General features: G+C 54.3%; 1 protein-coding gene across 1 annotated transcript; it reads left to right on the top strand.

The window, feature by feature from the left end:
- Nucleotides 1–2197: 2197 nt before the first annotated feature.
- Nucleotides 2198–11782, top strand: MFAP2 (microfibril associated protein 2). The gene is made up of 9 exons (XM_069874751.1): nt 2198–2286; nt 4664–4752; nt 7109–7195; nt 8094–8117; nt 8513–8599; nt 8787–8828; nt 10205–10292; nt 10391–10464; nt 11423–11782. Exons 1-9 carry the CDS (start codon nt 2228–2230, stop codon nt 11524–11526), a joined length of 654 nt encoding a protein of 217 aa, XP_069730852.1. The 5' UTR covers nt 2198–2227; the 3' UTR covers nt 11527–11782.
- Nucleotides 11783–12113: the final 331 nt, after the last annotated feature.

Below are 12113 nucleotides of genomic sequence, written 5' to 3'. Positions count from 1 at the left end.
TGCAGGATTTTATCCCCCAGTCCCGGATTCGGTGTCGCTGCCAGCGCTGGGGGGTCCCGGGGGAGCATCCCCAGCCTCGCGGGGTGCATCCCGCATCCCACGGCCTCCGGAAAGCCGCCAGCGAGCCAGGGGAAAGAGGGCCCCATGGTCCCCAGCGCTGGCTCGGCCGCTGTGCAGGGGCCACAGTTCTGCTCGGAATCCTCAGCTTGAGTGGGAAAATAGGGGATTTAGGGTGTTTCCCCCCCCCCCTTCCATCCTGGGAGAAAGCTTTAAACCCGCTGCAGGGCTGCAGCATCCTCGCCGCTTCGGGGGCAGATGGAGCGTTGGTGCCAAACTGGGGTGACTGGGATCCCACGATCCCAACTTTTGGGGGGGTATCGGAGATCATGGATTGTTTATGCCGTGATCCTTCCAGCTGGCCCCCAGCAGCCCCAAACCCAGCCTAAACCCTAAACCGCACGGCATCGCTCGGCGCTGCATGAAATCCTCCTCTCCCCTCACTTTTACAATTGATTTAATATTGATGAAATGGGGAAGAAAGAAAAGAAAAGAAAAGAAAGAAAGAAAAGAAAGAAAGAAAGAAAGAAAGAAAGAAAGAAAGAAAAGAAAGGAAGAAAGGAAGAAAGAAAGAAAGGAAGGAAGAAAGAAAGAAAGGAAGAAAGAAAGGAAGGAAGGAAGGAAGGAAGGAAGGAAGGAAGGAAGGAAGGAAGGAAGGAAGGAAGGAAGGAAGGAAGGAAGGAAGAAAGAAAGAAAGAAAGAAAGGATTGAAGAGAGGAAGGAAGAAGGAAAGAAGGGAAGAAAGGAAGAGAGAAAGAAAAAGAGAAAGGAAGAGAGAAAGAGAGAGAGACAAAGAGGAAGAGAGAAAGAAAGAGAGAGAGAAAGAGAGACAAAGAGGAAGAGAGAAAGAAAGAAAGAGAGAGAGAAAGAGAGAGAGACAAAGAGGAAGAGAGAAAGAAAGAAAGAGAGAGAGAAAGAGAGAGAAAGAGAGAAAGAGAAAGAAAGAGAGAAAGAGAGAAAGAAAGAGAAAGAGAAAAAGAGAGAGAGAGAAAGAGAGAAAGAGAGAGAGAAAGAGAGAAAGAGAGAGAAAGGAAAGAAAGAAAGGAAAGAAGGAAGGAAGGAAGGAAGAAAGAAAGAAAGGAAAGAAGGAAGGAAGGAAGGAGAAAGAAAGAAAGAAAGAAAGAAAGAAAGAAAGAAAGAAAGAAAGAAAGAAAGAAAGAAAGAAAGAAAGAAAGAAAGAAAGAAAGAAAGAAAGAAAGAAAGAAAGAAAGAAAGAAAGAAAGAAAAGAAAAGAAGCAAACAAATAGACAAACTCTTAATCCCACCAACCGCTGCATCGCTATGCGCTTTTTGATTTGGTAAAATGACGATTCTTTTTCCTCCCCCCCCGCCCCAGGAGGCAGGAATTTGGGAGGAGGCTCAGGTGCGGCATTAGGACCCAGCGGAGCCCCCGTGTTGGAGGTAGGAGCTGGGGGTTTTTAACTCTCCTTGCAGAGTTTTGCAGAGCAGAGAGAGGAGAGGAGGCTGAGGGCAAGGGCAGGACCAGCAGCAACGCCCAGAGAGGTAAGAACCAGCCGGGACCCCCCAGCTCAGCCCCAGCACCAAGGGATGCTGAGCACCCCCCAGCCTGAACCCCATCTTTGGCTCTTTGCCTTGAAAAAAACCCCCATCTTTGGGTTTTCACCTTAAAACCCCCCTCGGTTGGGGCAGGCAAGCTGGCAAACGCTCTTTTCAAACTTTTAATCTCATAAAAAGAAAACCCACCTTATATTTTTTTGGGGGGGTGGCCCATCTCTGCAGCCTGACAGCGATTATAGTCGATTTTGAACCACTATAAAAGTTAAAAAATACCCTAACGGTTGAAGGAAGCCATCAGGTTTATTTTTCCATCCTGGAAAGAGGCTGTAGAAAAGGGATATTTTAATATTTCGCTTTATTCCCCCCCCTCTCCCAGGGAGGAGATGGGACCCAAATGAAAATGCAGAGTGTGAAAACGGGGATGGAGAGAGGAGGTTTGTTTTACCTTTGGTCAGAAGCCAAAAAAAAAAGTGATTCCCTTTGTTCTCCCCCTCTCTGGCAACTGGAGAGCTTCAAAAAAAAAAAATAGAAAAGAAAGGAAAATGGGGGAAAAAAAAAGCTGGGGGAGGGGGAAAAGGCTGGGGAAGGTTGGGTTTCGCAGAATGAAAGGGAGAGACTGTGGTGTTCTTGCTCCAGGGTTGATTGTTCCCAGATGTGCAGTTGCAGAAACATCTGGCGCGGTCGGAGTCGCCGGACCCCTGCGCGGAGGAGGTTTGGGGGGAAGCATCTCGGGTCCCGGACGGGGCATCTCGGTGGGTTGAGTTGGTGCTAGGAGAAGCCAAGGAGGGAGGAGGAGGAGGAGGAAGGTGGCCCCCGTCCCGTCTTTGGGGACCTTGAGATGCCCGGGTGGCCCTCAGTATCATGGGGACCTTTGGCATCGCTCCCAGCGCGTCCGTGTCCTCGTGTCCGTGTCCTCGGTTGGGAGGAGAAGGTGTTGGCATGGCCATCGGGGGAAGACGTGACCCGTCTGTCCCTGTTCCCTGGCCAAACCCTGCGAGCGAGCTCCAAGTTTTCCGAGTTTAAGGGGAATTCAGGGGGGAGTTAGACCTTGAGAGAAGCCCTGGGGTGTCTGCAGGTTGATTTGGGGTGAAAAGGGGGCTGGCGGGGCGGGTTCATCCTCCGCAGCATGGCCGTGGGATCCGTAGTGCCATCCAGAGGTGGATGCCCACCTGCCCCGAGCTGTCCCAGGGTGGGATACGGGTGCCGGGACAGGGGGATTTGGGGCTACAGGACATTGGCACCAGCGTCCTGTGGGATCCTGGCATCTGGGGAACCCACAAGGGCTGAGATGGGCATCTACAGCCCCTTTCTGCCTCCTTGAGTCCCTCCTTACCAGCCCTCTCCTGGCCAGGACTCAGCAGCCACCCTAAACATGGGGCTGGGGCTTCCTTGGTGGTAGGAAGCAGATGGGGATGCAGGAACCGCAGTCCCACAAAGGTGCAGTTGTGGGTTGGTGATGGAGCATTGCTGGGCGCTTCTCTGGGGACCACCGACCTCTGACCATCAGCTGAGCTTGGTTATCTGGTCACAGCTCAGGTAGGGACCATCCTCCTGGCTTCCTGATAGCTGGGAAGGGTCTGGAAGACGGTTGCCAGCATCTCCAGCACCTGCAAGCCTGGGAATGGAGGAGAATGTGGTGCCTAGAAGATGCGATAATGATGGTGGCGCAAGGGCATAATCGCTAGAAGGTTCTGTGCTTTGGTGACGGTGCAGAACATGGTTCCTAGAAGATGCTACAGTGGTGATTTTGAGGACATGATCCATAGAAGGTGTTAGGATGTGGTGGTGGTGCAGGACAAGGTCTCTAGAAGGTGCTGCTCTTTGTTGATGGTGCAGAACATGGTCTCTAGAAGGTCCTGCTCTGTTGATGGTGCAGAACATGGTCTCTGGAAGGTCCTGCTCTGTTGATGGTGCAGGACAAGGTCTCTAGAAGGTGCTGCACTTTGTTGATGGTGCAGGACAAGGTCTCTAGAAGGTGCTGCTCTTTGTTGATGGTGCAGGACAAGGTCTCTAGAAGGTGCTAGGCCATGGTGATATTGAGGACATGGTCCCTAGAAGGTGCAGCTCCATGGGGATGGTGCTGGACGTGGTCCTTAGAAGCTGCCGTATTTGTTGATGGTGCAGGACGTGGTCACTAGAAGATGCCTCCCTGGTGGTTGGTGCCATCAGCCCCATTGACCTCACCTTAAACCCAGCAGGGATCACGTTGTGCTGGGACTGGAGCCACTTTCCTGTCCCTGGGAGGTGGGATGGGGATTTGGGTTCCTCCTGGCCTGGGGGAGCTGGTGTCCCCTCAGCAGGGGCGAGATACCAACAGGCTGGGCTTATCTCCTCCTGTGCCTCAGTTTCCCCACATCAGCACAGCTGGGGGGGCCAGGAGGGGTTCCTCACCCCTGTGACACCTCAACGTGGTGGGAACGTTGACGGGCTTCATCCCTGATGGCTGAATGCATTGGTTTGGGTTTCCAAGGAGGTTTTTCTGGGGAGAACTTCTCTTTTTCCTCCATTTTTTCCCCTTTGGAACCGGTTTGGGATAAGGGGGAAGGGCACCCAGCCCACAGCCGCCCTTGGCCTGTCTCGGCGCCGGGAAAAGCAGACGCTCGACATGCAAATCGCCTCTTGGAAGGCACCCAAAGCTGCCAAACTCCAGGATTTTTCCTGAAAGCCTTTTTTTTTTTTTTCCCAAAAAGCCTTTTTTCCCCTCCCTAGAATCTCCACATCCCCTCGGATTTGGGGGATGCCCAGGCGCACGCAGCCTCCCCCGGCAGAAGGGACCCCAAAATGATCTCTTTGCCAAGGAACCGGGTGGAAAAGCCCAGGAGAGGAGCTCCAAAAGCTCCATCTGGTGGGGCTGGTGGCACCAGGGGGGGTCCAGATGTCTCCCCTGTGGCGGTGATTCAGACAGCGCGGCATTTCCCAGCCCATTCAGGCCCAGCTTGCCTTTTTTTGGGAGATTTCTTTATTTTTAGGGTGTTTTAATAACATTTAGCCAGTCCTGGAGGGCGTCTCAGGCCGAGAAGGAGGGCTCATCGTGCTAGAGGGGTTTTTGGGGTCCCCTAACCCCTCTGTTTCCCTCTGCCCCATCCAGACTCCTCTGGCTGCATCCCAGCCCTCGCTGCTCCTCCGTCGCCGCCGTCAGGATGCGAGCGCTGGGGCTCTTCGTGCTGTGTCTGCCAGGTGAGTGTCCCCTGCTTGAGGTCCCCAAAGCGAGGTGGCACCCTATAAAACCTGAGGAGCCACCACCACCCCAAATGATGCTTGGGTGCCTGCACCCCTCTGGGGCCAGCGTCACCTCCAACACCTCAAAATCAACCCCCGTGGACTCATATTTAGGTTCAAACCGGCTCCAACTTGGGGTGCGAGGCATCTGGCACCGAGCCCCTCCTGCTTTGGGGACATCATGGTGGCACCATGGGTTGGCACAACATTGGGACCGGGATGCCAGCCAGAAACATTCTATTTGCAACCCCCCGAGGGGCTGGCAAAGGCGGGATGGAAACGAGGAGGGAGGTGACGGACCCCGGAGCCTGGAGCCAGGAAAACTTTGGGCGAAACCAGCTCTCGGCACAAAGGGTAACGAACAGCTGGAAAGCATCAAGCGAGCGAGGGAGCCCCAGGAAGGGGGGCACAGTGGGGGGGCAGCGGGGGAGAAGATAAATCCTGTCCCAGAGCGCGGCGTTCCCAGCAATGCTTTGCTCACAGATGCTGCCTGCTGCGAGAATCAGAGAATCACAGAATCACCAGGTTGGAAAAGACCCCCAGGATCATCGAGTCCAACCATTCCCATCAATCACTAACCCATGTCCCTCAGCACCTCGTCCACCCGACCCTTAAACCCCTCCAGGGAAGGGGACTCAACCCCCTCCCTGGGCAGCCTCTGACAGTGCCCAATGACCCTTTCCGGGAAATATTTTTTCCTGATGTCCAGCCTGAACCTCCCCTGGTGGAGCTTGAGGCCATTCCCTCTCGTCCTGTCCCCTGTCCCTTGGGAGAAGAGCCCAGCTCCCTCCTCTCCACAACCTCCTTTCAGGCAGTTGCAGAGAGCAATGAGGTCTCCCCTCAGCCTCCTCTTCTCCAGGATAAACACCCCCAGCTCTCTCAGCCGCTCCTCTTCTTCTCCAGCCCCTTCCCCAGCTTTGTTGCTCTTCTTTGGACTCGCTCCAGAGCCTCAACATCCTTCTTGTGGTGAGGGGCCCAGAACTGACCCCAGGATTCGAGGAGCGGTCTCACCAGGGCCGAGTCCAGAGGGAGAAGAACCTCCCTGGCCCTGCTGGCCACGGCGTTTCTGATCCAAGCCAAGATGCCATTGGCCTTCTTGGCCACCTGGGCCACTGCTGGCTCATGTTCAGTCGCTGTCACCAACACCCCCAGGTCCTTCTCCTCCAGGCACTTTCCAGCCAGACTTCTCCTAGTCTGGAGCTGCTCAGGGTTGTTGTGCCCCAAGTGCAGGACCCGGCATTTGGCCTTATTAAACCTCATCCCGTTGGATTTAGCCCAGCGGTCCAGCCTGTTTGGATCCCTTTGGAGCCTCCCGACCCTCCAGCAGATCCAGCTTCCACCCAGCTTAGTGTCATCTGCAAACTTGCTCAGGGTGCACTCGATGCCTTCCTCCAGGTCATTGATAAAGACATTGACCAGGGCTGGACCCAGCACTGAGCCCTGGGGACACCACTTGGAACTGGCCTCCAGCGAGGATGCAGAGGGACGTGGGGCTGGTGGACCCTGGGGCATCACGGCGTGTCCTGGGGATGAGGTCCTTGCCGTGCCCTGGGGGTGAATTGTAGAACCTGTGGAATAGGTTGGGTTGAAAGAGACCTCCAAGCCCACCCAGTTCTACCTCCTGCAGGATCAGGGAGCTCATAGCCCCATCCAACCTGGCCTTGAGCACCTCCAGGGATGTCCACAAGCTCCATGGGCAACCTCTTCCAGGGCCTCCACACCCTCATCATGAAGAATTCCTTCCTAATGTCCAGTCTAAATCTTGCTCCCTTCTAATGAACGAATATTGAAGGGTGCCCTGATCCCCCTGGCTGAAGCATCCTGCATGATCCCATTGACTTGTGCAATTTGGACTCTGGTTCCCACCTGGAATCTGCAGCATGGTTGGTTTTCAGGGCATCTGCAAGGGATGCAGGAGATGCCCTGGTCCCCCCGGGGATGGCAGGAGCATTGCTGGGGTTGGCTGGATGCTGATCCGCTCTCTGGGTCATGGTATCCGGGTGCTGCAAGACATCGGGATCACCTGGGATGGGATCATCTCCAGTTGCACCCAGTTGCAGGCATCCCAGGCTGGTGCTGGGTGCTGTGAGACATCGGGATCATCTCCAGTAGCTTCCAGAGAATGGAGAAGTCCTGGGCTGGTGCTGGTTCCCCATCGACGCTTTCCTCCTCTCCCCTTGAAAGCGGCTCTGGGGTGATTTTTGGGGGTCAATACGAAGCTGGAGAGGTGGCGGCAGAGCAGGGAACCCCAGATCCCTGCCTGGTGGTGGCCGTGCCCCTCGCAGTGATGCTTCTTCCCCTGTGTCCCCAGCAGCGCTCCTGGTCCAGGGACAGTACAGCAGGTTTGAAGGCATCACCTACCCCGAGCCGATGCAATACCCCCAGTACGACCAGCAATCAGGTTAGCGCACTCTGAACTGGGAGAGGCTTTGCTCCCTGCTCTCCTCCCCCTTTCTCCTTTCTTTTTCTGCTTTCTCTGGCCAAACACACCTCGGGCTGATGCCTCTTTCTACATTGATACTCTTTGCTCCATCCTTTTTCTCCTGCCCTTTGAATTTCCAGCCTCCTCCTACCACCTTCCCATCTCCCTGTGCCGCTCCTTTCCCCTTCTTCATACTCCCAATTATTTATTAAGTCTTCATTAAACTTTCAAAAATCCCCTATGGCGCGTTCATAGAATGGGTTGGGTTGGAAGGGACCTTAAAGCCCATTGAGTTCCACCTCCTGCCATGGGCAGGGACACCTCCCACTGGATCAGGGGCTCCAAGCCCCATCCAGCCTGGCCTTGAACCCCTCCAGCAATGGGGCAGCCACCCCTGCTCTGGGCAACCTGGGCCAGGGCTTCTCCATCTTCTTTGTGAAGAATTTCTTCCCAATATCCAATCTAGATCTTTCCCCTTCCAATTTAAAGCCATTCCTCCTCATCCTGTTCCTGCACCCCCTGATCCAGAGCCCCTCCCCAGCTTTCCTGGAGCCTCTTTCAGCACTGGAAGCTGCTCTAAGGTCTCCTTGGAGCCTTCTCTTCTCCAGGCTCAACAACCCCAACTCCCAGCCTGTCCCATGCAGGAGGTTCTCCAGCCCTTGAATCATGTCCATGGTTTCCTCTGGACCTGCTCCAGCAGCTCCATGTCCTTCCTTTGTTGTCCAGGGTCATTCCAGTGGGGCTGGAGGGTGTTCTTCCCTTGCTCAAACCAGCAGCAAACCTTTACAGAGCTCACAGCAAAGTCCTGGCCCCAAGGGGGTGTAATTTCTCTCAAAACCCCATCCTCAGCCTCTTTTCTTTTTGGTTTATTCCCCAGAAATTCAAGATTACTACGACTATGGTAAGTAGTTTCCCTGCAGGGTGGGGGACGCAGGCTTTTGGGATCATAGAATCATGGAATGGTTTGGGTTGGAAGAGACCTCAAAGCCCACCCAGCCATGGGCAGGGACACCTCCCATGGATCAGGGGCTCCAAGCTCCATCCAACCTGGCCTTGAACCCCTCCAGGGATGGGGCAGCCACCACTGCTCTGGGCAACCTGTTCCAGGACCTCCCCACCCTCATCATGAAGAATTTCTTCCTAATTTCTCATCTATATCACTCCCCATCCTCCTCATGTCCAGTCTAAATCTGCCCCTCTCCAGTTGACACCCATCGCCCCTCGTCCCATCCCTCGTTGCCTTCGTAAAAAGGGACGTGGGACGTGCCCGCTCCGTCTCCCTCTCTCTCCTCGCAGATGCCACCCCCCGAGCCACTGAGGAGCAGTTTCGGTACCAATCCCAACAACAATCCCAGCAAGAAATCGTGCCGGCTCCAACCCCAGGTGGGTGGCAGCCCCCTCCCCACCGCGGGGCTGGGAGCTCCGTCCATCCCCGATGCCTTGGTTGGGCTCTTCCAGAGCATCTTCTCAGGTGCTTTGGGATGCTCCGAGCCTGGATCCCCAGGGCGGATGCAGGATGCTTTATCTCCATCCCTAAACTTGTCCCCCAACCCCTTCTCCTCCCCTGCAGCTTCTGCCCCCGAGACTGAGCCCACGGAGCCGGGACCCCTCGGTGAGTGCTGAGCCCACCCCCAGCCAGGGAGCCCTGCATCAAAAAGCACATTCCAAGTCCCATTTTTGCGCTCATAAAAAAAGAATAAAGCCCCCTCTTACTAATTACCTTATTCTATTGCAAAGAGGTGGGGGGGAGCCCCCTGCCACCCTGCTTTCTATGTAGAGCATCCTAGAGATGAAGAGTAAGGGTCTCTGTGGCTTCTGACTCATTTCTGGAAAGGATTTTCACTTTTGAGGGGAGGGTTTCCCCTTTTTGAGGAGGATTTTTCCATTTTTGAGGAGGAATTTTCCTTTTTGGGAGAGTATTTCCCCTTTTTGAGAAGGATTTTTCTATTTTTGAGGAGGGTTTTTCCTTTTTGGGGGAGGATTTCCCCTTTTTGAGGGAGGATTTCCCCTTTTTGAGGAGGATTTTCCCCTTTTTGAGGAGGATTTCCCCTTTTTGAGGAGGATTTTCCCATTTTTAGGGTGGATTTTCCCATTTTGAGGGAGGGTTTCCCCTATCTGAGTAGGATTTTCCCATTTTGGGGGAGGTTTTCCCCTTTTTGAGGAGGATTTTCCCATTTTTAGGGTGGATTTTCCCATTCTGGGGAGGATTTTTCAATTTTTGGGGAGGATTTTTCCATTTTGGGGGAGGATTTTTCCGTTTTTTGTGAGGATTTTCCCAGTTGGGGGAGAATTTTCCTCATCTGGGGAAGATTCTATTGTAAATAGAGGGGCGGCGGGAGCCTCCATCACTCAGCTTTCTACATAGAGCATCCAAGGGATAAAGTGTGAGGGTTTCTGGGGCTCCTGACTTATTTTGGAGGGGATTTTCCCATTTTTAGGGTGGATTTTCCCCTTTTTGGGGAGGATTTTCCTCTTTTTAGGGTGGATTTTCCCATTTTTAAGGAGGATGTTCCCATTTTGGGGTAGATTTTCCCTTTTTGGGGTGGATTTTCTCACTTTTGGGGAGGGTTTTCCCATTTTGGGGGAGGATTTTCCCATTTTTAGGGGGTGGATTTTCCCATTTTTAGGGTGGATTTTCCCATTTTTAGGGTGGATTTTGCCATTTGGGGGGGGATTTTGCCATTTTTGGGGAGGATTTTCCCATTTGGGGGCGGATTTTCCCATTTTTAGGGTGGTTTTTCCCATTTTTGGGGTGGATTTTCCCATTTTGAGTGGGGATTTTCCCACTTGGGTGGGATTTTCCCATTCATCCTCCCTTCTAGCCGAGCTGGGATGAGGATGCGCCAACATGCTCACACTCAGGACAAAATTGAGGGGGTGGTGGGGAAAGCATCAGGTGGATGCCAAGCCCATCCCCAGGGTGTCAGACCTCCCCGCTATGGATTTCCAAGCCCCACAGCAGAAACCAGCTCCCTTTTCTCCTTCCAGACTGCCGGGAGGAGCAATACCCCTGCACCCGGCTCTACTCCGTGCACAAGCCCTGCAAGCAGTGCCTGAACGAGATTTGCTTTTACAGGTGAGGAAGGGGGAGCTCCCCCCCATCCCTGCTATTTTGGGGACCCCCTCTGATTCCACACTAACTCCCCCATCTCTTTTCATACGCTTCCCATCCAGCCTCCGCCGGGTTTACGTGATCAACAAGGAGATCTGCGTCCGCACTGTGTGCGCCCACGAAGAGCTGCTGCGAGGTAGGACCCAGATTTGGGGGTTCCTCACCCACCTCCCCCCATTTTCATAGAATCACAGAATCACAAGGTTGGAAAGGACCCACTGGATCATCAAGTCCAACCATTCCCATCAATCACTAACCCATGTCCCTCAGCACCTCGTCCACCCGTCCCTTAAACCCCTCCAGGGAAGGGGACTCAACCCCCTCCCTGGGCAGCCTCTGCCAGGGACCAATCACCATTTCCATGAAAAGTTTTTCCCTGATGTCCAGCCTGAACCTCCCCTGGTGGAGCTTGAGGCCATTCCCTCTCGTCCTGTCCCCTGTCCCTTGGGAGAAGAGCCCAGCTCCCTCCTCTCCACAACCTCCTTTCAGGCAGTTGGAGAGAGCAATGAGGTCTCCCCTCAGCCTCCTCTTCTCCAGGATAAACACCCCCAGCTCTCTCAGCTGCTCCTCTTGTTCTCCAGCCCCCTCACCAGCTTCGTTGCTCTTCTCTGGACTCGCTCCAGAGCCTCAACATCCTTCTTGTGGTGAGGGGCCCAGAACTGACCCCAGGATTCGAGGAGTGGTCTCCCCAGTGCCGAGTCCAGAGGGAGAAGAACCTCCCTGGCCCTGCTGGCCACGCCGTTTCTGATCCAAGCCAAGATGCCATTGGCCTTCTTGGCCACCTGGGCCACTGCTGGCTCATGTTCAGTCGCTGTCACCAACACCCCCAGGTCCTTCTCCTCCAGGCACTTTCCAGCCAGACTTCTCCTAGTCTGGAGCTGCTCAGGGTTGTTGTGCCCCACGTGCAGGACCCGGCATTTGGCCTTGTTAAACCTCATCCCATTGGTCTCAGCCCATGGATCCAGCTTGTTCAGATCCCTTTGGAGCCTCCCGACCCTCCAGCAGATCCAGCTTCCACCCAGCTTAGTGTCACCTGCAAACTTGCTAAGGGTGCAATGGATTCATGGATTCTCTCTTCCCCACTGCCCCCACAGCCGATCTCTGCCGGGACAAGTTCTCCAAGTGTGGTGTGATGGCCACCAGCGGGCTCTGCCAGACGGTTGGTGCCTCCTGCGCCCGCAGCTGCGGCGGCTGCTGAGCTCCAGGGGACGTCTCCGTCACCCCCCGCATCCCGACCCCCTCCCAGCCTCCCGTCCCGAAGCGGATCCTCGCTGTGGTGCTAAAGAAACCGTGCATGAAAGAGCATTTTTTAAAAGAAGTCCACATTTTGTGCACATAAGAAGGGGAGGGGGAGGTATTATTTTTTATTAATTGCCTTATTCTATTGTAAAGGGGGGCGGTGTGAGCCCCCGCCGCCCCGTTTTCTACGTAGAGTGTCCAAGAGATAAAGTGTAAGGGTCTATGTGGCTCCTGACTCTTTTTTGGGGGGGCAGAGGGTCCCATTTTGGGGGGGATTTTCCCATTTTTGGGGGGGAATTTTCCTGTTGGGGGGAGATTTTCCCATTTTTAGGGAGGATTTTCCCATTTCAGGGAGAATTTTCCCACTTTTGAGGGAGGATTTGCCCATTTGAGGGGTATTTGCCCAACTTTGAGACACCTCCCACTGGATCAGGGGCTCCAAGCCCCATCCAACCTGACCCTGAACCCCTCCAGGGATGGGGCAGCCACCCCTGCTCTGGGCAACCTGGGCCAGGGCCTCCCCACCCTCATCATGAAGAATTTCTT

Source organism: Phaenicophaeus curvirostris, chromosome 22 (genome assembly GCF_032191515.1).
Source record: "Phaenicophaeus curvirostris isolate KB17595 chromosome 22, BPBGC_Pcur_1.0, whole genome shotgun sequence".
NCBI lineage: Eukaryota > Metazoa > Chordata > Aves > Cuculiformes > Cuculidae > Phaenicophaeus > Phaenicophaeus curvirostris.
This window is presented reverse-complemented; position numbering and strand designations above follow the sequence as displayed.